The sequence below is a fragment of the Solanum lycopersicum genome, chromosome 9 (assembly GCF_036512215.1).
Source record: "Solanum lycopersicum chromosome 9, SLM_r2.1".
Lineage (NCBI taxonomy): Eukaryota > Viridiplantae > Streptophyta > Magnoliopsida > Solanales > Solanaceae > Solanum > Solanum lycopersicum.
Window position 1 is genome coordinate 7,530,125 of NC_090808.1, and position 26,921 is coordinate 7,557,045.

At 29.8% G+C, this 26,921-nt stretch overlaps 1 protein-coding gene, 1 long non-coding RNA gene and 1 pseudogene across 2 annotated transcripts; all 3 read right to left on the reverse strand.

Annotated features, from left to right (window-relative positions):
- Positions 1-12,238: 12,238 nt before the first annotated feature.
- LOC138338242 (uncharacterized) lies at positions 12,239-14,509 on the reverse strand. The gene is made up of 2 exons (XR_011211684.1): positions 13,664-14,509; positions 12,239-13,135 (listed from the first exon to the last, which is right to left on the reverse strand). It is a non-coding gene; the product is annotated as an uncharacterized lncRNA (long non-coding RNA).
- A 4,721-nt stretch (positions 14,510-19,230) lies between these two features.
- On the reverse strand, positions 19,231-21,179 carry LOC101262040 (protein LURP-one-related 15-like; annotated as a pseudogene).
- A 3,467-nt stretch (positions 21,180-24,646) lies between these two features.
- On the reverse strand, positions 24,647-25,732 carry LOC109121060 (uncharacterized mitochondrial protein AtMg00810-like). The gene has a single exon (XM_019215534.1). The coding sequence runs from the start codon at positions 25,730-25,732 to the stop codon at positions 24,647-24,649; it is 1,086 nt and encodes a 361-aa protein (XP_019071079.1).
- Positions 25,733-26,921: the final 1,189 nt, after the last annotated feature.

Genomic DNA, 26,921 nt, shown 5'->3' on the forward strand with positions numbered 1-26,921 from the left:
GAGTGCCCGGTTGCCGTGTGTTCATAGTTGCAGATAATTAGGCCAATTGTAACTCAAGTTGCTTAATCGATATTGCATGTATATCAAATTTTTGCCCAATACCCGCTAAATCATTCCTCAACTCTTTATTGTGCTCATCACTAGCATCGAACCTCCTCATCGAACCGTCGTGGACTCCGTCGTCCCATACTTGGTGCAATTTCTTCGGCTGCTTTCTTCATTCCCCTCGACGGCAAGTATGATGGACCGTCATAGGCACAACGGTCCGTCGAGGGTCTTCGTTTCAAAATACGTCAACTCTTGGAATCTGGGTACTAGGATCACTTCTCTGATCTTCACGACGAACCTACAGGATGGACCGTCATAACATTACGGACCGTCACAAGCTTGGTAATCCCACACTTGGTCAGACTTCCCCATCTTCCTTCAGCAGCTTCTCTACACTGCCACCTACGGACCGTCACAAGCACGACGGACCGTCATAAGCTCCGTAGGTGGTCTCTTCTGCATTTTTCGCTCAAAATCTCCGCTTTCAGCTCTGGACAGATTTCCTGCAAAACAAAGAGAAACTTATATCAAAATTAGCACAAAAAAGGCTTTCGGACACACTAAACTTAAGGAAAAAGTATTAATTATACCGTGAAACCACGGTATATCAATAACGACATGAATGGCGGATCACTAAAGTAAATGCCTACAGAGGGGACTTATATACCTATGGGGACACGTAATTCTGAAACTATATGGGTACGCTAAATCCTAGTCCAACTCGGTATTAAGTTTACTCCCAACTGAATATGTATGTAAAACATTATGACTGAATTACTGAAATGTTGAATAGCTCAAAATACCGTCGTGCAAAATCTGAGAATATAACAATTATATACTGATAATGAAACATTCAAAATCTGATGCATGTATATTTGTTTATCTAACCTAACTAGTGTATTTCATGAACTAAATGAATCTACACAACTAGGATTTTGAGTTTCTTGCAAGGAACTAAGCAATGATTTCACAAAAACATGATAATTTGATTATGAATACAATAACAGCTAAATCACAACCAATATTCAAGGTTTTATAAACCCTAAGTCTAAACAAGATAAAGGGAATGAAGAATCTGACTAAATTTTTGGGGACCTAATGGATGAAATGAACCTACTAGTGAAATTTCACCATATCTAGTGAAGAAATCTATAGCGAAATCCTTCGATTTCGGGGTTGAAACTTTGAAGAACAATACTGCTTGTTCTGGGGAGTTTTGGCTGGCTTTTCCTCTTCTTTTTGCTCCAAATTTGGATGATTTTAGGTGAAAGGGGATTTTGGGTAAGTCTCACTAAGTTATTAGACTTAGATTGAGAAAAACGACGTAATTTAGGGACAAAATGATGAAGTTTAAGTCCCCAACGCATGGAAAAAAGATCTAAATGACCCTAACTTAAAATCTACTAAAGGCCACCCACGGAGGGACCTACTGGTAGTAGGTCGACCTACCAACTGTAGGTGGGGTCGTTAGTCAAGTCTGCCCAATAGGGCTTCACTAAAGTATAACTTTTTACTTAGTGATGAGATATTAAAAAACTCAATGACGTTGAAAAGAGACTTCAATTATGTATTATTTGGTAGGTCATGGGCCATCTAATTTCTTTTGTACTAAGGGTAATGATCATTTGTAGTCGATCCAACATTAATTTCCCTCTAACAGGTTGCTGACCATCATCTATGATCCAACCACGAACCGTATTGATTGACCGTAGGTGGAATCAAGGACCACAAATATTTGATCCTCGGCGATGGACCTTACCTACGGACCGTGTATCAGACCACAGACCGTTGATGGTTTTTGTGGTTCTTGCACTGGTCTGGAAAAATGCAATTTTTTCTATTTTCTCAAATTTGTGTTGTTATATGGAAAAATAAGGTTCTTGAAAACGCTTGAAGAAAAACTTGCTTGGAAACCTTGAACCCTAACTTTGGTGTTTCTTAAAGACCTTGAGCTCATATTTTTTTAGAATGAGAGGGTTGAAATAATTAGGACTGATTGACTTTAGCTTTTGGAAGAAATTAATAGTCATTGGTTGAGGTTTTGGTATGAGAAAAAGACATAACATCTCGTTCCTAGATTGTGAAAAGAAGAGAAAACTAAAAGAATTTTGAAGTAACGTGTGCCGTTGCACAACTGAAGCTTAGTTCACACAACACTTTGCACAACCTTAATGATAGCCATGACCTTGCTGTATAGCCATGCGGAGGACGTATACTTCGCATGTTGATTCGCGCAGACTATGTAGTGTCCAGAAAAATAGACATACTTTTTAGCATGTAACTTGATTTGATGAATGGTCAAACTCAATTAAGTAATACTTCAAGGTCTTTCATATGATTGGTATTAGGAAAAAAACACTCTTTATATATTATGAGGTATGATTGATTGAATTTATCTTTTAATAAACTTACACGAAAAACTTAATCATTAGAGAACTTCTTAACTTAACTTTGTGTTTAAGGTTCATTATGACCTTAACCACATCCAAAGCACTTCTAATACTTAGGAATGAACCTTAACATAATTGAACAAATAGTTTATCACTCGATCCAATTTGATACACTAATGACAATTGATTCGAATTCTAAGAGTATAATTGTGAGGTGTCACACGTAGAAATTTTTACGATCTGTAGGTCTTTTCAAATATTATTTTAAAGGATATTTGGGTATTTTCCTATAAATTTAAGGCTTATATGTCGTTTTGCCCCTATTTCTAAGTCCTATTACTATCCTTCTACCCCAAATATATCTCCAACTCTCTCATACATTAAATCTCCAAATTCTCTCAAGATCAAAAAAGAAGAAGCCAAGATTTTCAAATAAGTCTTCTTTTTCACCATTTCTTTGGGCTTTGGATAGCAAGGTATGTAGGGTTTTATCAATGAATTCCATTCACCCATGGATCCCTGAGCTTACTCAACTATCCAAGTCAAATTTTAATAATATTGATTAGGTTTTTATTTAATTCCTCACCAGTTTTAATTTTGTTGATTCAGTTGTTTGATTTTGTTCTTATTATGATTGTCTTGACTCAATTACATGTTTTCCAATTGATTTTGTTAGGACCGAAAATAAGCAGGTGTAAACGCGGAAGCTAGCAAAGCAAACCTCAAAAGACCACGAGTAAGAAGACAACGAGAAATATACCAAAAGACACAGAGATTTAAAGTGGTTCGGTCAATCGACCTACGTCCACAAAGGAGATGAGCAATCCACTATAAACATGAGAGTACAAAATACAGAGAGAAACAACCTCAACCAATTCACTCGGAATACATGGGAGGTTCACACAAGTGATAACGTATCAAGCTTGTGACCCACAAATTTTCTCCCTAACCATAACTCTTAAAACCCTTAAAACTACATTGTGAATGCTGATTAAGTTAGAAGGAACATGCCTCTATTTCTGGAGTCCTAAACCTTTTCCTACCAAAAAAGGATTAGTCAATCCAAAACCTTTTCCAAAGAAGAAAACCTATTTATGGTAAGAAATCAGGGAAAATAAAACCCAATAAATCTCCCCCTTGACCTGAATTTATGACAAAATAAATTTGTCCACCTTCTTCACTTAATCTCCAACAACTTGCTTCTCCTCTCCATAATCTCCTTTGCAAAATTTATGTCTCAACACAGAGAACCTCTCTGAAACAATTTCTCCAACAAAATTCTTCATTACTGTCAAAAACGGTTGCGGCTAGAACTACACCCTTCAAGATGAACTCCTCTTTTTAACCTGGTTCAATCATCGATTATCGAACCACTGAACCTGACTCCATCATTGAATCTGGCTCTGATACCACTTGTTAGGACCGAAAATAAGCAGGTGTAAGCGCGGAAGCTAGCAAAACAAACCTCAAAAGACCACGAGTAAGAAGACAACGAGAAATATACCAAAAGACACAGAGATTTAACGTGGTTCGGTCAATCGACCTACGTGCACAAAGGAGACGAGCAATCCACTATAAACATGAGAGTACAAAATACAGAGAGAAACAACCTCAGCCAATTCACTCGGAATACATAGGAGGTTCACACAAGTGATAACGTATCAAACTTGTGACCCACAAATTTTCTCCCTAACCAAAACTCTCAAACCCTTAAAACTACATTGTGAATGCTGATTAAGTTAGAAGGAACATGCCTCTATTTATAGAGTCCTAAACCTTTTCCTACCAAAAAAGGAGTAGTCAATCCAAAACATTTTCCTAAGAGGAAAACCTATTTATGGTGAGAAATCAGGGCAAATAAAACCCAACAAATTTCACATGAAACCATAAAATTGTCATGATTTTGACTATGAACCTAAATGATATGGATTTATGAAAAATCTTTAATCTATGAATTATGTTTATATGAAGACAATGCATGATTTATGAAAAGAAATATTTTATGATTTAGATTGATTTAAGATGAATGAAATTGCGAAAGGATTTTCTCATATATTATGAAATCATGGCTTAGTGAAAGGTTTTCTCCCACATTCTTAATTCCAAATTTAATGAGCTACTCTATGATACTTTAAGTTTGGATTAACAAAATAAATTGTAATTCTCCATGGGTGATGATATGTTTATGAATGTGACTATTTCATTAGGATTTAACTTAGCACAGAAAAAACTTTAAGGTCGATGCTCAAATAGGAAAGTCTCTAGTAGTAATCTCTAGTTTCAAACTACATGCCCCGCATGATTGTCTTAAATGGCCTAACTAGTGGATCCACATATAGCATATGATATGATCTAGGCAAATAGACTCTTCTTTTTCGGTATGAGAGTCATATCAAATTACATATTATAGCTTATGGTCTATTATCGATTAAAACAAATATCCCACAGAATGAACTAAGTTACTTTTAAAGCCTTTTATGCAGCTTCATTAAGTTCTAAGATGCATTGATCATATTCATGATTTATGATTCTTCTTTATAAAATTTTACTATACTTAGTTTGGACATGTATATCATGTTTTCGATTATGTCTTCTTATGCTCATGTTTCATGTTTTATGGCATATTCCTCATTCTTATAAGTACATTCCATGTACTAAGCCATATATACTTGTGCCTGCATTATTTCATGAATGTAGGGTCTGACGATCTTCCTCCTCCCGTTCGTGGCTAGTGGATTGCTTAGTAGATTTAAGGTTTGGTAATCCTCATGTTCTCATGAACTTGTCACCTATGTTACATTCTTTGATTCTTTAGTTTTCAGATGTTGTACGTGGTGTCTGGATTACGTTCTGACCATTTCTTTTGAATTTAGAATGACTTGTCTAGACCATGTTAAACTCCCGCATATATGAAATTTCTATATTGTGTATATGTGTGTCAAGTGAATTGTGTAGGACCTCTCATGGTCTTATATGTCATGTCATGTTAGGGTGTACTTTAAGTCGTGACAATGGACTATGTTGGTACGATTTCGATGATGTGGGTTTCAAGATCGTTTGAGGCCAAATTTTATTCTTTGGCTTAGTCCTCAAATGTGTTTGTTCATCATTCCCTGATGTTCGTTTTTTAAATGGATCCTTCTGTCACATGTTGCTATATCATTCATCCCCGTGAACAAGCTCATTTTTACCCATGCAAACATAATTTTCTCATTTTTACCCATGCAAATATAATTTTAAGGGTGGACTTGGTATGATATGATATTATAATTTTAATACAATAAATTTTTGTATTCGTTTGTTTTTAACTATTTATATCATTATCATATCAATTTAATTCAGTATGATTTGGTATTTTGAAGTTTGGTTTCAGTATTTTGCAGTATGGTAAATCTGTAATCATAGTTTATTCAACTTTGACTAATATATATCGTACAAAAGAGTATCATGACTTCGACAATTAAAAAAAATGAATAAATATATATTCAAAAGAAATTACAAATAACTCCTTTTGTTAATCAATTATATTTAGGATACATTTCAATCAAAATAGAATAGTCAAAGTTTTAACTTCTAAACATTTACTATTATATATATATATATGTTATTTATGTAACTATATACTTTGTTGTGGTGTTCGAGGTTCTGGTATGTCATTTCTAAATATTAAATGTCGTACTGAATATCCAAATAATTTCAAATGTATTTATATATCATATCAAAGTCATAATATTAAAATCATGATATCAAATATTTCAGTATAATATAGTAATTCGATATATATAATACCATACCCATCCATAATTATAAGACTTCAACTCAAATCTCTAATATTTTTTTATCTTCTTTGGCAATAATGAGTGACTTCTTTATTCTTTTTCCCCTTTTTGGAGGATAATGAGTAACTTCACTATTCTTTTTGCTTTTTATTACAACTTTTACTACGATTATTTACTCTTAGAGAACTTCTTCCTTCCAAAATTATCTTTACTTTACAACGTTCTTGGTGTGGTAGGGTTAATAGAGCAAATTGTTTTCATATATGGCTTTTGATTATTAGTTTACTTCTCATTTTATATTTTTAAATTAAAGCTACCGTTGGATATAACAATAATTTCATCAATTCAGATATCAAACTTTTTATATTATAATAATATAAAAGTATATTAATTTTTAACGAGTATTCCGTTGTTGACATTTGTTCCATTTTTTTTAAAAAAAAATGAATCATTGAGCCATCAGATCCCACTTATTATATTTGTGATAATGACAATGAGTTTTCCAAAATTTAAGATGTGTATTTTCAAGATAATATATTTTTACCTTTTCTTTGGATATATTCATGATGTAAAAAAGTATGTATACTTTTTCCATGATTGCATTGGTGAGCTCACATATGTTGAATTAACATAATAATGAAAATTTCAATCACTTGTATTTATTCTCTTTCACTTTTCTGATGAAAGAAAGAATTGGATTCTTTTCTTTTCTTTTCTTTTCTATTATTTTATATAAAAAAAATTTTAAAAAAATAAGGAGCTAAACAAATTTGTGAATTATATGAAATAGGTTAATTTTACTATTTATTATATTTTTAGCTCAAATATACTAGTTGTTAGTTAATTAGTTCTAAAGTATTCTTCAATTATTCAAATATTAATCCCAACAATACTCTTTTTTGAACAATTGTTAACAAACGAACCAAAAAATTATCAAATTTTGCCCTTAAGTTATCCGAAATGAGGAAAATTTGTATTTATTATATTCAAAGAAAAATATTGAAAAAAGGAGGAAAGAGAAGGGCGTTGAAATTATTCTTATAAAACTTCTTTAAAAAAATATTTTTCTATATTAATAATACTATAACAAAAATCTTTTCTTATATAAGTACAAAAAAAGTATTTTTCTATATAAATAATACTATATTTATTTAATTAATTCTAAAAAACATAACAAAAGGTAATATTAACCTATTTCAATTTTCAAATTATTCAGAAGCATTTTTGGGATTTTCCCCAGATTTGATACTTCTAATATAGATGAATCAAATTTAAAATAGGGACTAAGTTAAAAGTAATATCTTGAGGTTTGTATGATTTTTCTCTATCAAGTTACTAAATTTGGTCAACATTTTTAATCCAATTGAATTTATTAATAAAGATTATGGATGAAACAAGAATCAACAAGAGAATATGAATGTAAGTGAATATTGTTAGCCACTAAAGCCTAACATATTCACAATAGGAGTGTATTATAGATTTGGATATTAATTTTTTAAAAAGAGTTGTATATTTATTTTTTCATAAAGTGAAAGTGTTTTTTTAATTATACAATTTTAGACAATTCTTTTACAAGATAATTTTTAAATAAATAAGACTTATAATTCTTTTCTTCGTAATGAAAATAAAGTGGAAGAATATTGCTTCGAGTGATATGGTTTTATCACCTTATTCGTTGACTTCTAGATTTACCACATGAATATTGATTCAAGGTAAGTGAAAAACTATTAAATTAAATTAAAGGAATGACAGATTTAAAATTAAATATAAAAATTAATTTTAAAAGAACGTATAATTTCTTAAAATTTATGCGAGATTAGTAAAAAATAAGATATAATTAAAGAAAAGGATGGAAATAGGGATTAATGAAAAATATAGGGATAATGTACAAGTACTTCCTTAAACTATGCCTGAAATCTCAAAAACATAATTATACTATACTAAGGTCTTAGTATCCCTTGAACTTATTTTATTAATAATTTTCTATCCCTTTTCGGTCTACATGATACCGTCTTGTGGGCTCAACGCTGATTGCCTTTTTTTTTCAAGCTAGTGCCACATAGGCCGAAAAGAGATAGTAAATTACTTATAAAATAAGTTCAGAAAGGTAATATGACCTTAGTATAGTATAAGTGTGTCTCTGTGATTTCGAGCATAAGTTGAGAGGGACACTTGTGTAATTTCCCAAAAATATATAAATGACTTTGTTGGGTGCGTATTTACCATTTGGTCAAATATTTTTAGTGTTATTATGGCTTTGCAAAAAATATATATACATTCTATCTCATAATTTAATACAAATATAGAATTTATAGAAAAATTAATGGATTTCATTAAATTTCTTTCGGCTATTGTAGCTCCGCCCCTGATTAGTAGCTACATATATATTCGTTTAAATTTATTTTTTTTTAATTAAACGGACCTAATACTTTTACCTTATTATTTCATATAAAATATATTAATGTGGTCTGAAATTAAGTTTTAAATATGATAGTGAAAAGTCATATAGCTAATATCTTGGAAGATGTAATAATTATTATATGCATAGAGCGTGACACATATGCATATGAAGGATGAGAGTGACATATTTTATTTATATGTTCTGACAATTAATTTATAAATAGAATATGAGAAAATATGAATTGATGATAGCAAAGGAAAGTCAAGGTATATGACAATATATCATATAATATAACCAATATTAGAATAATGTCTTTTTCTAGCCGGCTTTTGTCCTTACCCTAAATTATAGCCTTAGGTTCGCGTTTAGTTTTTGTCAATATTGCCATCAATTTATTTCTTTCTTTAATTTAACAAAATCTGGTCAAAGAAAATATACCAACATGGTTATAATGCTTATGATTAAAACGTGTTAATAAATATATGTTACAAAAATTAATTGTCCGATTAAATCATCAAAGGAATTTCCAAACACTTTTTATTGTTGACGAAAGATAATAAGTCGTAATTATCTTTTAAATTTGTACAAAGTAAATAATTTATAATTCAATTTGCAAATATAATTTTTGTACCTACTAGATATGATTGAAGAAAGTGAAATAATAATAATTATTAAAAAAAATTTATCCTAATATATTATATTCAAGTAATTTCGCATGAGTATGTCGCTCGTTTCTCTCCTATCTCGCTTGTCATTCTTTTCTTTCTTGCTCGCCTTCCTTTCTTTATCTCGGACCAAACATAGTATCTAATAGTGATTTTTGTGATATACGTACTATCTTACCTCTAGGGGCGGCTCAACGTAATTGGAGGCCTAAAGCGAAATTTTCTTTCGCGGCCTAAAATATAAATATACTTCATTTATGTATTTATTTAAAAAAATTATATTATTAAAATGAAAATTATTAGTACATAATATTATTTTTTCAATTACTAGTTTTAAGTAAGATATTATCAAACTCATATTATATTGAAAAACATCTCCAAGTGAGACAATTATTATATGTATTGTTAACACAATGATACAAGTAATAAGTCGATAAACATTAAATAAAGATAAGAGTTAAAACCATAGAATTTGACTCAAAAAGTGGATGACTTGGTATAACCTCATTTTAATATGCTTAGAGTAATGCTTCAAACTAAAATTTGAAAAAAAATAATTTGTAATTCACTTTGTAACATTTTTCACGGTTAATTCTCATTTTTGACAAAGTACAAAAGATGTTAAAGTGAATAAAATAATTTATTTTAAGTTAGTTATACTTTTTATTATAAATAACTAATTTTTTAATAAAAATTTTAACATATAATTTATTCTTGACAAAAATTTGAGGCCCTCGAAATTTGGGGGCCTAAGACGAAGGTCTTATTATCTGCTTACCTCCCCTCCTATTTGGCTCATTTTTTCCCCTTTTAGTACATCTAGTAGCAAAAATACATATATTTTATTAGATTTGCCGAACTTAAAATCTAACATGAAATCAGTAATTAATGAGATAATATACAATTATTTTAAAGTGTATAAAGAATTAGTAAATGTAGTACAAAATGTTAATATAGTTAGGTAGTTTTCCTTGAAAATATCACTACAAAATTAGGATGGTACCTATAAGGATTAAGGCCATTCTTAATTAACAATTTATGGATGTTTGGGCGAAAATTCATTTATTACCTGCTGACTAGTCAAATTATTAAGAATGAAGTTACATACACTGTATAACTACTAATATATCATGTTAATCCTTTGTTGAATAATGAAAATGAATATCAACGCATATGATCAAACTAAGTAATAAAGTTAAAAAGATGGGGGGGTTTTATTTATTGATTCTATTGGCTCACGTGAAAAGAATTTACGAATAATAGTGATTTCAAAAAAATAATAATTGAATTGTATATAATAATTACGTAAAATTTAAAGAGTTATAATTATGGACAAGCGAAACATTTTATAAGATAGCTAAGAGCAATTGCTTTCATGGTCCCAAACTTATTTCAATAATTATGTTTTAACACTAAAAGTCTTTGAATGAGATCAAATGAAAATTTTAAATTCAGAGTCTGACTATTAATTTAGTTATTCTTTGTTTATATATTCTGAACTTTTTGTTATGAATCTTTTTAGATTTTTACAATGTAATATTAATGAAATTGTTCAAGTATTTAGCTAAATGAGGAAGCATAATTGCAGATGCATTTGATGGTGAAATATCTCTCTATCGAGTCCTTATATGAACAAGAATTCAAATACAATTGATTATGATTGAACTATAAGGTTCATGTACTATATTAATTGAGTAACTATATCGTCTTGGATAATTTATATTTCCTTATAAGCGAAATAATGATCATAAGTACCTTTCTATTTCGTTAGATTCCCTTCTTTTCATTTATGGTATTTGATATTACACGCTTTTCAACAATAGCATTCACAATTACTTATAATGGATTTTTCTAACTAGGCCTTCAGGATTAGAATTTTTTTTGCTGTTGTAATAAGAACGAAGTAATTGAACATCAATGAAAATAATTAAACAAAAATACTCAATAAAGTAAAAGACATGAATATCACGTCTTTTAGGGTCCGTTTGGATGAGCTTAATAAAAACAATTTTTAAAAAGTACTTTTGAAAGTGCTGAAACTTATTTTTAAAATAAGCAGTTGTGCGTTTGGATAAAAGTGTTGAAGTTAAAAAAAAAGTTGTTGATGTGTTTGACAAATAAGTGCTGATAAACAACTTTTTAAATCAAAATGTCTGAAATACCCTTAAAAACTGTTAACATAATAAAAGTTAATTAATTTATATTTTACAGCCATAAATAATTATATTTTGTTATCATTCACGTATTTCTTTCTCATCACAAATTATTTATAAGAGGAATATAAACTTATTATAGATTTTAAAGATATATAATTTGAATAGATTAAATAACGATTTAAGATTTTATTTTAGTTTCATCCATAGATAATAATAATTGTCTATCATTCACATATTTCTTTATTATCACAAATTATTTATAAGAGGAATATAAATTTTTATTTAAGTTATATGTGCAACTTATTTTACATTTTAATAATATATAATTTGAATAGATCACTTGAAAGATTTAAGTTTATTTTATTTCCATTCATTAGTAATAGTAATTGTCTATCATCCACATGTGAAAAGGGAAAAATAGAAGAAAGAGATGTTAGGGTTATGTGGGTAATTTAGAGATTGTATAAAAATATTAAGGGCAAAAAGGTAAAAGTTTGGTCAACTTAAAACAACTTATAAGCTGAAAAAAAAAAACACCCCTACCCCAGCTTTTAACTTTTGGCTTAAAATAAGTTTTTTTAACTTAAAATAAGTTATTTTGAGTATTGTCAAACAGCTAAATAAGTCAAAAATCAGCTTCTAAGTCAGTTTGACCAGCTTTTAAGCTGAGCCAAACAGGCTCTTAGTCTTTCGCTAAGTTTACGTGTGATACTTGACACTTAGCTCATGATCTTGCTATGTCAAATCAATCTAAAACTCTAGATATCACTAATAGAATGGAAGAAAGAACACAAGAGGATTGTTAAGAAATATTGAATAGTAGAGAACTTTGTTGATTTTTGCTTTATGATTATACAAATGGTTGCCCCTGTATTTGTTCTGATATTTTAGGAGTTGATATGTAAATAATATTTATAAAGTAAGTAAGTCCCTTCTCTTGAATACTATACAATTATAGAATCTTTTAAAGACTTCTATATAATTCTAAAATCTTCCAAAAAGAAAATATCAAGGCTAGTCTTCTAAGCTTCCACATAGACAACTTTATGACACTTATCATCTATGTGGTATGATGATGTGGTGGGTTATTAGACTTTCCCCACCTGATATTGCAATGGCTGCACGCATTATTATTGCATAAATTATGTGATCTCTTCTTTGACTTGCCACAAGTCTTCATACCGCCACGTGGCTTCTTCTAGTGATTGTCCATTCCAATGGATGAGGAACATGATTGTAGCTTGTTAACCTTGTTTTCGCCTAGCTTGATAGTCAATGATATTTTCAATCTCTCGATCATGTAAGGCAATGATAGTAATAAGCGCACGACTCGATTGACCTCTATTTGGGTCATCTTTGTCTTCATAGTATGACTTAGCATGTTGACATAGAAGACAAGATGATCAATCTTAATATGTAGAGGCATGCTAAGTTTGTATGAGATCTTGCCCACCTTAGAAAGGATTTTAAATAGCACTCACATTTGCGAAATAGATTGTGGTGCATCCATTGTACCGTCTTAAACTATCTTGGGCTAAATTTCACTATGACCATGTACCCAACTCTATAGTTTGTGGAACACCTCTTGTAGTCCATAAATTTATTCATCTGCTTAGTTGCTTTGTTAAGTAGGACTTAGCAGTATCAAACTGTTCCTTCCATCCTTTGGTCATGCAATAAGCTCCCAAACACTTTCCTTCCAACACGGTAAATAGAATGTGGAGTTTGAGGTTGTTGGCTCTTGGCTAACTCAAATAGATATGCAACTCATCTATACATCAAGTGCTAATTTATGAAACTACATGATATGCAACTCATTTACATTTAATTAATTTTTTAAAGATTAATGATTCCATTGAGATACCTTAGCTCAGGATTAAATACAAAACAACCTCCATAGTGAAATTGAAGTGACTTGTTAAATCAATTTACCTACTTATCGTGCCTATAAGGTGAAGAGAAAAGCAACATTATTAGTGAATGAAATTTTTCTAAAAAACCTATAATCTACTTTAAGTCACGAAATATGTCATTAAAGTCACTCGAAGTCATAACTCTCACTACGAAAGCATATTGCACTAACATTAGGCACAAATCAAAAGTAAAATTCCCAAAAAATTTCAGAAAAAATTCAAAGACAATCAACCCTAAAACATACAAATACATACAGAGAAAATGCAAAAAATACGAATTAAAACATAGCTTAAAGAAGTGAGAAACTTACCATGAAAATCAATGATAAAACGTCCTTTAACTTATTTGTGGGAGACTGGGAAAATCGCGGACTTAATGAGCTCGTCGGAGAAAGGGAGAATCGCAGAAGTGCCTAGATGAACACTGAAAAATGATTTTTGTTTGTTCATACTTGTCATTGCCTATCTGGACTGAAATATTCCTACGGTGGATTAAAAGATTTTTTTTATTTAGCCAATATGTAAGTCTTTATGCAAAACATAGAATATCAAGCCGAAAAATATGTTTAAAATATTATGTTCAAAAATTGGTTCAGGGGTCTAGATGACAAAAGAAAAAGCAGAATGGTTCATAATACTAATCAATACAAGTAAAAGGGCTCATCAGACTTTTTTGCCTCGTGAAAAAAGTGAGAAATTTGTAGCATATGTAAAAGTAAGAGTCCGTTTGGATAGAATTAAATAACTTTTAAGTTAAAAAATAAAATGCCAAAATTAAATGACTTTTAAGTCAATTTTGACTTATTTTAATTACTTTAACATTACCAAACATTTTCCAACTTATTTTATATTTGTCAAAAACATTCAAAAATAAAAAGCTAACTAAAAAATAAATTTGACTAACTTTTAGATCAATCCAAACAGATTGCTGCTTTTGTTATCCTTAGTTGTTTCAACTGTTGGTGTAGCTAAGTTATTGGGGTGTTTGGAGAGGACGGAATTGAATCCCCATGATCTCAAAATCTAAACCTTTTGGACTTCTAGTATCCAATATTAATGAGGCATGTTTGAATGATTATTCTCAAATGAATCTTCTTTTCATGTAAATTGACCTATATGAGCTTTACTTTTGTCCCATGTTTAATAAAGGAGGAGGATTGTGGTGAGTTGAAAACTAATATGGAATTAATCGATTTATGATGAATTAAATCAATCATATTATTTACAGAAAATTGATGGGAGGTGTTTGTGTGCCTCATCCACTCACAATAGCATTTGTCATTTAGCATATATTTTCAATGGAACACCTTGTGTTGTGATAATGAATAAAAGTGCATATTTTGTGGAGTCTTTGTGTGATTAAATTGCCTATATTGGCAACTCAGTGGGTGTCCTTATCCAACTTGTAATCTTGATATCAGACTTTGGAATAATATAAATAAGTGATTTTTCTTTTATAATACTTTAATTTCAATTTTCGTAAGTTTAAGGCACAAACTTAAAAAATATTTTAATTCATATATATCGTTTTAATTTGAAATCATAAAAGTAATTTTTTCAAAGTTCTTTAATGTAGTAGGACATTAAATTCTACGTGTCTATTTTTCCTTCTTCTTAAAAGTCAAAAGCTTTTTACGTGGCCAAAAGCTAATTAATTAAAACTGATTTTATCCAAAGTCTTGCTTGTTTTGATACGATATGTATATAAATTTGCCATTGTTTAAGTTATCCATGATGTAATGTTTTGTACTTTCGTTGTTCTCTAATATTTATATATCAAAATAATGATACATTCTTCCACTGCTTTAAGATAGATACGACCTTATCTACCTAAAATAATTAACATAGAAAAAAATAATATTACTTCATGAATATTTAAGTAGAATATCTTTCATTTTAGGACGTTTGTATTTAAACAAGGGGAGAATTTATAAAATTGCAATTATCCAACTTATCGTTTAAATATATAGCCTAAAATTTACATTATAAATTTTAACTCAAAATACAATCTAATAAAATATACATTTGATATATATAATATATGTACAAATTATTTAAGGATATATTATACAATATTATGCATCCAATATATAATATAATATAAAATTACAAGAGATATTTATACAATCATATACGATAATAAACAATTTTATATACTATTGTACAAACTAAAAATTTATCAAACATGGACAGTTGACTTCTCTCACACGATAAGATGAAAATCTTCTGAATTTATGGAGAGGTAAATCTGGTGATAGACTTATCATTTTCGAGAGCTAATATTAGTAGCCTAAAATAAAAATCAAATAGGGTTTTTAACTTGAATTGATTATAACTTTTATATAATAGATTTTTTTTGAGTTTTCAGTAGATAATATAACCACTTATGTTAAATTAATTTTCATCAGATATTGTACTCTAAATATGTCGAATTTCTTCTAATAATTCCTTCATTTTCATGAAAAGATTACTTTTTTCTACAAATAGTATTCAATATTTGTTTAAACATAATAACTTATAACCTATTATTATTAAAAATGAGGACCCTTAAATTTGGAAACTTAAGATACATGTCTGTTTTTGACTCTGTCGAGCCACCCATACGCGAGACATCAGGAATCGTTACAAAATTTGATTGGAGGACATTTTGAAAATCGTTGGCAATTTACACTTAAAATTTGAAGTTGTGGATAAAATTTTGAAATGGTTCTTGTTGTATTAGATTCATTTCTCTAGAAGGGTCGTTTGGTGTGAGTTATTAAAAATTATTGGATGAAATAAATTTTTTTATCTTATTTGATTATCATGTTTTGGGATAACTTGTTTTATCATTAATTTCATAGTATTGAGATAAGTTATCTCAAAAAGTTACTTTTAAAATAACTTATCATGATATAACTTATTCCAATCAAATTAAATTGAGCGCGAAAAGGGATTGTGGCCCTATAGCAGCCCTCTAGGATTAATATTGCGTAGAGTAAGATTTTGGGCTGCACTATGATATAATTAGGAGCCCATATAATTATCTCTTTAAGAAATGGAAAAGTTATGTGGTTAAACAAATTTATATGATTTAATTATTTTATATAGTTATAATTACTATTCGCGACTAACATTATACATTAATTATGCGAGCCAATTTTGAGTTTATATAATTAGTCATGTTTGTATATGTATAATTCGCCAGAATATACAAATATATATGTATAATATACAATTATTTAACCTATATGCATATATAATTCACATCTCTCCCACTCTCTCGCTCGCTTCTCTCCTCCCTCTCCCAATCTCGCTTGCCATATATACAAATATATAGGTATAATATATAATTATCTAACCAATATACATATACAATTCATATTTCTCCCACTCTTTTCCCCCTTTCTCTGGCCTCTCTCCTCTCTCTCTCAGTCTCGCTCGCCTATTTCCTCCAAATAACATGTAGCTACGAATTGTAATTATCAAACTATAGCTATGAAGAGTAATTAGGTTTTTTTTAAGTGGTTATATGTTAAAGTTTCCATAAAAATTAAATAATTGTTCTTTGAAAAAAATTTCTAGAGATTTTGAAAATATTTTAATGTGGTTCTTAATAAACTTGATGTAGTTTATACTTTAAAAAACTTAACAAATCAATAAGGAAAATTAGTAGTTTTTATTTCGGTATATAATTATCAGCTTCACTATTCTTTTTTAATGGAACTATTTTCAGTAATGTTGACAGTTGTCTTAATTAGGATAATTAGTATTTATTATTTTCTTTCTATATATACTCTCAAAAAAAGTATATTGTTTTTTAAAGAATTATTTTCCTTATTAAAGTTTTGATTTTTGAGCCTTGCCATGTTCTATGTTGACTATATCAAGCATTCTAGAGTGAGGTTATTAGATAATCCCTCCTAGACTCTAGCTCATATTATGTATTTATTTAATCCACAATAAATAATATTTTATATAACTAAAAAGATATTATTTTTATTTTTTAAAATTTACACTAAAGTCTAGATTTGAACCTCAATTCATTTCATGGTCACTTAAAGTTTTTTTGGGAACTAATATTATTTCAACTGATCAACTTTTTGACGTCAGTCACTTGTACGTAGGAATGTTAAATGGGCAGGTTGAATTGAAATTGAAAATATTAAAATGGATTGAATAGAAATTGGATTGAGTCTTGATCCGTCCAAGTTTATTTTGGGCTCAAATAGGTTGAATTTTGACCCATCAAATTTGACCAGATTAATTTCAATAATTAGCATATTGATATTTAACTTTTATAATCACAATTTGAATTTTCCCTTAAATTTTTTTTGTTAAAAAAGTAAAAAATGAATAGATAAATCCTAAAAGATGTTAAATAGAAAATAATTCATACCTTCAATATAAAAAAATATCTTTAATAAAAAGTATTAAAATGGGTTGAAATTGGAGATTGAATTGAGTTCAATTGAGAATTCTCTTTAAATGGATTGAACTTGAATCAGTTGAGATTGAACACAATTGAAATTATCTTAAGTCCAACCCTTAAAATTCTGAGCGGGTTACCTATGTTTGGGTTCATTTTTGACACCCTTATAACTTGTTGATCAATGAAACACGAAGAAGCAATGATTAATTGAATTTAATTATTTAAATACAACATAAAGGTAAATAGTTTTATTTTTAGTATTACGGAAAAAAGTCAAATATATCTCTATACTATGTTTGATCTACTCTACTTATATAAAACATTCAACTCTAAAAAAATTCTTCTAGGGACTATGATTTCGCTATTCATATTTTCATCAAATTGTTTCATACAAAATTCAGATTTATTTTCATCCCATATACAATTTTCTTAGTAAAAATCATAACACTCATAGTACATATAAATTTTTAAAAATAACATATATATATATATATATATATATATATATATATAAAATTTGTTTTTGATTTATGCTTTGCTTCACATTCGTGGTGAAATTCTAGCAAGTATTTCATCAATTCAAGAATAAAACAAAGCTCTTGAACTGACGGTAGTGAGAAAAAGAGTCAGAAGATTACATCATTTTTATATAAATAATTATAAAACTGTTAAACCAATTATTATAAAAAAAAAATATTATTAGCTACACTTTTTCTTTTTCAGTAACGAAACTTTAACCATAACAAACACATCTCTGCAGTTTGCAAATGAGTTATACTTCAATTAAGTTGAAGAATAAGCAAATATGCATTACTTTATATAAGACCTGGAAATAAGATTACATTTTGAGAAACATATATATTCCATATAAAATAACAATCATCTACAATATCAATCATTAACTCAAAATCCTAAATTTAGCTCTTGCTATAAAATTAAAATATCTTTGCCACTGGGCATGACAAGCTTGTGGGCAATGTATTGAAAGGTATCCTTCATCATAATGGAGGTGAATTTGACTTCTATTTCCAAAAATTAATAAACCGCATATTAAATATGTAGATAAGTATGCCAGACAAAATATTGGAAAAATACACGAGTATCTCCTAGATTGTGATTGAAATTTCAGAGACACAACTTAACTAACAAAGGTTCTATTATCCCTGAACTTATTTTTTTTGTAATTTTGTACACCTTTTATCTTACGTGGCACACCCTGTGACTGTATGCAATTGAGGCGCATGAAGATATTAGGATGCTACGTAAGCCACAAAGGTGCACAAAATTACAAAAAAAATAAGTTCAGGGGTAATAGAATCTTAGTTTAGTTAAGGGGTGTCTCTGAAATTTCGAGTCTTAGGAGGTAGTTGTGCATTTTCCCTAAAATATTAGTAGAAAAAAAAAGTATGTAACAACAAATACACCACTTAAAAAATTAAAATTAAAAAAATATTTGACAGAAGGGACTTTGTAAATTGTTTTATAATCTCAATTCTCATTCGTCTTCGTTAATCTCATCAAGGATCACAATAAGAGCAACTATGAAAGCAAAATCAACGTTTGAACTCACAGTTACACCAAAATTATCTTTGCCAAGAAGAAGACTTTCAGCTGTACGTTTCTTGTGCATCTGCAATTACAAATATACGTTATTATAAGGAAAAAATTACTTAAATATACATCTTATTAGTATCATAATCTCTAAAATGTTATTTTGTCTAAAAATTTTTATTTCGGATACATCATTTCGCTCTTGCTGATACATCCTTATCTCTCTTTCGAATACATCTCTTCCCTCTCTGATACATCCCTTCTCTCTCGGCACATTCCTCTTCTATATATATCTGAATGTTCAATCTCCTCTCGAATATATTATATCTCTTCCCTATATATTTGGATGTCTACTTACACAGACGGACCTATCCCTCTAGGTGGGGGTGCACATGCACCCGTTGATTTTATAAAAAAGTTGTATATATATAGAGAGAGATTAATAGATATTCAGATATAATTAATAGTGTTCACATCAAGAGCACACAAGTCCCAAGCTAGTGGATATACCCACAAGACATTGATTCGAACTCAGCTAGAGTGTTTATTTCATTATTTTCAATTCACCTATTATCCGGAGATTTATGTAAATTATATATACTTGATATAAACCCTTGTAATTTGAAAGAAAGAAAAATGAAAAGTTTTTTTTTGATTTACCTTTGCAACTTGTGTAGAATTAGAAGCATAAATGACACAAGATTTTTCCCTCCAACTGCCTTCAATTTTGAAGTCACTAACTTCTTCTTTAGTGTTGGTAGCCAAGAAGACATCTAACTTGGTCTTCAAGAATTGAACAAGTCCAGACTTCTTAACACTAAAGAGCAATTGTTTAGAGTCTGTACTCTCTCCTCTGAATGCTTGCCATCTATGATGAGCAGTCAATAGCTGTGCTTTCAAATCAAACAAAGGCAACAAATGAACATATATATCAAAGTTCGCGGATTGATTTCTCATATATGGTTACTTAACTAATAGTTATTATATCATAATAAAATATGACTTTCTGAAAAATTAGCTCTAAAATTTTGTCAAAGATATTGGTCCAATATGACGCGAAAATAAATTTAACTTTATGAGAAATAATTATTAGAAATTGAGTCTAAAGTTTGTTTGAAGATATTAGTCAAATATGATAACAAATAAAATTAATCAATTCATTAACTCTAACTCAATCATAAAAAAAACTGGATGTAGGTTATAAAAATCATATATTAATTCAACAAGTAACGTATGCAAAATATTTTGCAAGGGAAGTTACTTTTGTACAAATTAGTTACTGTAATAAGATTTTGTCTAAATAAAAACCAAGTTAAAAGTATATTAATGTCATTGTCTTTAACATTCAAAAAGAAAAAAATAAGGAAAAAAAGTGTTTCAAAATAAGAAAGCTATAAAAAGATTTAAGTCATTTCAATATTATTTACTCGAAAATATATACAAGGCTAAAAAATGATACATTATCTTAATTTGAAGGAAATCAAAATCTAACATAAAATCATTCAAATTCATATTTGATCAAATGCATGATTATGACAATCCATTGAGATATGATTCCAATTTCATATACTCCCCCTACTTATACCTAAAATTATAACACTATTAATAAATACAATTTTTAATACCAAATAAATTAAAGTTAACCTTTTGTTGAAACGTGACAAGAGGATTTCCAGCACCATCTACCAAAACTCTACGTTCACGTAGGCTAAAGACCTTTCCTTTGACAGAAAAAACGACGTTTCCATTAACATCGAGTACTTGAAAAGAAAAGAACCATCTTTTAAGGGCTTAACGATACTCAAATCAACCGCGTATGGTGCACAAAATTGTGGACCTATCACTTCTAAACGCTCTGTAGCCATAGCATCACTTGTTCCTGCCTTGATGTGTTGAAGAAACTCAAATTTGTGAATTTTATTTTGTGGCTAATCAAAGGCTTATTATACGAGAATAAAGGATTATGTCAAGTTCGTGTTAAATTCTACAAATATTCGGATGCTCATTTAACCAATTATTTTTTTGGGAAACTTAGATAAATGTGCTATAATAAAAAAATATTTACCATTTATAGCAATAACATTTTTTTTCAATTCATTTACAATACAAGTTTAATATATATTACAAAGAACAATTTATTATTCACATATAATACAAGTTTTAATAATGGATAGTATATTTATCACACATTTTAATACATTTATAATACAATGTGACTATTTTTTACCAAACAAACACAATAGATTTCAAAAACAATTATAATTCAAATATGTTGCATTAATATTCACTTTTAATACATATCACAGATTTATCACAGTATTACTATAAATGATAATAAACAAAAAAATATCGCTAAAATCAGTAATTATTTTTTAAAAATATATTAATTCATGTAATTTTTCCTACTTTTTTTCTAGTGAACTAGTCTCTCACCATAGGTGGATACCATATTATTATCTTTAATTAAAAATTGTTAATGTGTTACATATTCGAAAAACTTTGAATTTAATTAAAAAATTGTTTGATTTTTAATCTTCAACAAATTCTTAGAACTTGATATTTTTCTCGATTACACCCTTTATTCACATTAGCCTAATCATTACAAATAATTTTCTTTGTCTTTCCATTAACTAAAAAAGTATTTTCCTGAGTACGCGATACACGACTGATAATAAAAGAATTAATAATAGCAAATTTGATATATTTAAGTATCAATTATCAAATATGAAACTTGTAGTTGAGTTTTCAAACTCAAATCTAGTCCCATGCATGCACATGTATAATTGATATTTCTAATGATTTTTTTAGAAATGTTATTAATAGTTTTCATGACCTAGTAATTCACTGATTTTAACTTTTCACCTAAGTGTGAAACAAGTTGCCTAATGTGTTTCAACAAAGCAGTAAGGACAATAAGTTAAAACACAATATTTTTATGTGAAAACACCCGACTCAAAAGGTGTAAAAACCAGACCTGTTCCACAACAAGATTTACCCCAACATCACTAATCAATTGCGAGCCTCCACAGAAGATAGATTACAAACTTTGCAACCTACCTTAACTTCAAGTTATAGATTTAGATTACAACTCTTATAATCCTAGGAACTAACTCTAAGTCCTAACCTCCTACGCAAGCCCCCCCAAGGTATGCGTTCCCAACTCTTCGATTTATCACAACCTAAAGACAACACTCCTGTAATTCAGTTTATAACTCACTGAACTAAGATTACATCAAGACTCATTCATAAACGAAACTCCTAACACATAAATTCTGTAAAAGGATCAATTTCTTCGATGTGTTCCTTCAGTTCGTTGGTAACACTTGCGAAGTAAAATTTTTTTGCTTTGTAAGGCCTAATTTGTTTCTACTAAAGATTAAGAGGTCTGAATCTCAATACACATCTGAATATTAAGATTTGCATTAAGATCTGAGTGTTTTGATCTGAAATACACATCTGAATATTAAGATGTTGTCTCTAAATTTGAAAAGTAAATAATTAATGTTGTTTGTTTCAATATCTGAATGTGGAGTGAAATAGAACATTATATTAATAAAATATTATAAAATTTTCATTTCAACAATTTGTATCATTTTTGATAAAAACAAGTTTTAAAAGTTTTAATAATCATGATTTGGAGTACTAGTTTTTATTCAAAAACTTTGATAAATAAAAATACACCAAAAATATTATTGCAATCATTGTTCTTGACATACATAAAATTATTAATATAAAAAAAAATACTTGAAAGGATTTATGAATCAGTTGGGAAAACATATGGTGATTGATTGAGAAAAGACAGAGAATTTTTTAAGTTATGAGAAAAAAAGGCACGCCCAAAGTAGAGAAGTTATGATGTATCATTTGACAACTTATCAAATGAGTCTGAATATTGTTAAGAGTCTCCTACTGATCTGATTTGTTCGGACCTCTTCAGACCCATTAAAAGTTTTTTTAAAAATTAAACAAATGAATTTAATGATTCTGATTCAAACCTAAAAACCAAACGTACTTAATGGGCTAAATCTGAATGATTAAGATTTAAACCTCTATTAAGTGCAAACAAATGAGGCCTAAGTGCACAAGTATTCTGAACGACTTCACTTCTATTCTTCTTAGAGTTATTGTTCACTTCAAACCCCTCATTGACTTAAACTCAATTGACTTAGAGTTCTACTTCAAGTAAGACTCCTTCTTCAATTTGAACTCCTTGCTTCTTTAGACTCTTTCAAATTACATTCATTGATTCTTTTGTATTGTAGTCAAAATCCAACACTTCAATTCAATAGTAACTTGAAGAGTTCTACTTTAAGCGAAACTCCTTGCGTCTTAGACTCTTTCTTCAAATCAAACTCATTGATTCTTCAATTAATCAGATGTTTATATCCATATATGGTTTGATCAGATATAACATAGGTACACTAAATAAGGATGACTTAGATATCCCAACAGTACTAACATATTGAGTTTGGTTCCATGAGATGACCAATTATGTTTATTTGATTCCATGAGAGGATCGAAAATTTGTATTTGTGATCATTTGCGACATACATCCATATATTTGTTGTTTCATAATCTGTGACGAGGAGTCTATATGAATTGATAATTGTTATGTGTTATTTCGAGTTATACTGTGGTAAATTTCTTAAGTTAATAGTTTAGACTGGCCGTGCAATCCTACCAGTACACCGATGTTGCACTTGTTATTTTCTTGTTGAGTACTGAGCTTCTCCTTGATTCAAGACCATAGTTAAGAGACATCTGACTTCAAATTCAAGGGTGCGTTATTCTGAACTACTATGGATTCCTTTGTTTTTTTTTCTTGTCCATCTTTTTTTTATTAAGACACTTGTGTTTAAGTTTTGCAACCCCTTTTATATTAGACATTAAAGTTTTGGTACCACAACTTTTAGTTCTTGGAAGTTTATCTCCGCATAATTATTTTAACTATTGAGTTTAGTTCATATAACTCAATTCTTTATTTGTCTAAACTATCTTGACTATTGATTAAGTTTACTGAAACTTAATTCTTAGTTGTTTCTAAATTGTTTTTCTATTTATCATGAACCATTTGTTTTATAAGAATGATGTTGAGTGAAGATTTGGGTTGATAGTTGGTTTTCCACTGGAGGATTATGATGAGAATCACCATTAATGGTGAGAAGAGAAGAGAAGAAAAAAACTTTCATTCATTGTGTATTCTTTTACATCCAAGATATGTACATTTATATACAAGTAAAGAAGTTGTAACTAGAAGATTCTCCCTAACTGAATTCTAACTAACTTTTACAGCTCACTAACAAACTTTTACTAACTAACTTTCATTATCTCATCACTCCCCCTCAAGCTTAGAATAAGAAAATATATTTTTCATTCCAAGCTTGTGAATAAAAGCTTCATGCTGAGGTTTACATAGTCCTTTTGTGAGTAAGTCTGGTGGCTGATCTTTAGTGTTTATGTAGTGTGTTTGTATTAGTCCTTCCACAATATTTTCTCTAACAAAGTGACAATCTATATCGAAATGTTTAGTTCTCTCATGAAAAATAGGATGAGCTGCTATCTGAATTGCAGCTTTGCTGTCACAAAACAACCTTATAGGCAGCCTGATCTCTGTTCCCAATTCCTTGAATAAGCCTTTCAGCCAAACTATTTCTGCAACTGTTGTAGCCATACTCCTGAATTCTGCCTCTACAGAACTTCTGGATACAGTGTTTTGCTTCTTAGTTTTCCATGATATTGCAGCATTCCCAAACTTCACTACATATCCAGTTACAGACCTTCTAGACTCCACACATGCAACCCAATCTGAGTCACAATATGCTGTTAACTCTGAACTTTTACTACTTGGCATAAACAAACCAAGTCCTGTTGTTCCTTTGATATATTTCACTACTCGAATAGCAGCTTCCATGTGAGATGTTTTAGGTGAATGCATAAACTGACTTAACACTTGAACCACAACGGCTATATCTGTCCTGGTCATAGTTAAATATAACAACCTCCCTATAAGCCTTTGATATTTTCCAAGGTCATCTAACACTGTATCTTCTGTATTACTACCTTTTCCTATACCTTCATCAAACTCAATAGAAGTTAACTTGTGATTAGTTTCTAGAGGAGTAGAAGCAGGTCTGCAACCTGTTAATCCTAGTTCAGATACAAGTCCTAAAGCATATTTTCTCTGATTCATGAGAATACCATCATTAGTTCTAGAGAATTCAATCCCAAGAAAATATTTTAGCTCACCAAGATCTTTCATCTTAAAGTTGTGTTGTAGATCTTTCCTGACTTGCTGTATATACTGTAAACTACTGCCAGTAATTAGTAGATCATCAACATATACCAGAATAACAAGCAACTCCTTTCCTACTTTCTTTGTAAACAAGGAATAATCATAATGAGACTGTGCAAATCCCATATTACTCAATGCTTGAGTTAGTTTTAGATTCCACTGCCTTGGTGCTTGCTTCAAGCCATACAAAGATTTATGTCATTTGCAAACCATAGACTTCTCCCCCTGGGTTGCAATACCATCTGGAACCTGCATATACACCTCTTCAAGAAGATCACCTTGAAGAAAGTCATTGTGGACATCCATTTGAAATACAAACCAACCATTAGAAGTAGCTAAGGCCACAACTGACCTTAAAGTTACCATCTTAGCTACTGGTGAGAAGGTCTCAGTGTAATCTAGACTTTCTTGCTGACTATACCCTTTGGCCATTAGCCTGGCCTTATATATTTCAACAGCCCCTGAGGCATGATATTTCACTTTATACACCCACTTGCAACCAATAGGAGTCTTATCATGTGGAAGAGGAACAATAGTCCAAGTACAATTATCTTCTAGAGCAGTAATTTCTGTTTGCATGGCTTTAACCCAATGAGGATCCAGACATGCTTCTTTATATGTCTTAGGTTCAGTAATTGTGGAATAAGCAGTAAGAGAAACTGTATAAGAAGGAGACAGTCTAGAATAAGAAACATAATTGGAAAGTGGATATAGACATACACTTTTAGTACTAGGAGTAACATAGTTATCTAACCAACTAGGAGGTTTTGAGAGTCTGGTAGATCTTCTAAGAGAAGGTTGATTTTAATTTGATACAACTATCTCAGAAAGTGAATGAGAACCTAGAGATGGTGTAGAGACTGAGGTATCACTTGAATTATCTGAAGTAGTAACAGACTCAGGAAGACTAGAAGAGTCATCAACAAAATGTAGAACAGGAAACACAGGAGAAGGAGAAGATTGAAGATCTTTAAAAGGAAATATACCTTCTTTAAACACTGTATCTCTGCTAACAAAAAAGGAGTAAGAACTCAGATCATATAATATATACCCCTTTTTTGATGAAGAGTAACCTAAATGTATTGCAGGAATAGCTCTGGGAGAAAACTTATCTAAATACTTAGGAGTAGTAGCATAGCATAAGGAACCAAAGACTCTCATATGTTGAAGAGAAGGTATTTTACCAAACAATACTTCAAAAGAAGACTTATTTTGTAGTACTACAGAAGGCAGTCTGTTCAAAATATATACTGCTGTAGAAACACAACAACCCTAGTATTTCAAAGGAATACTTGCTTGAAACCTTAATGCCCTG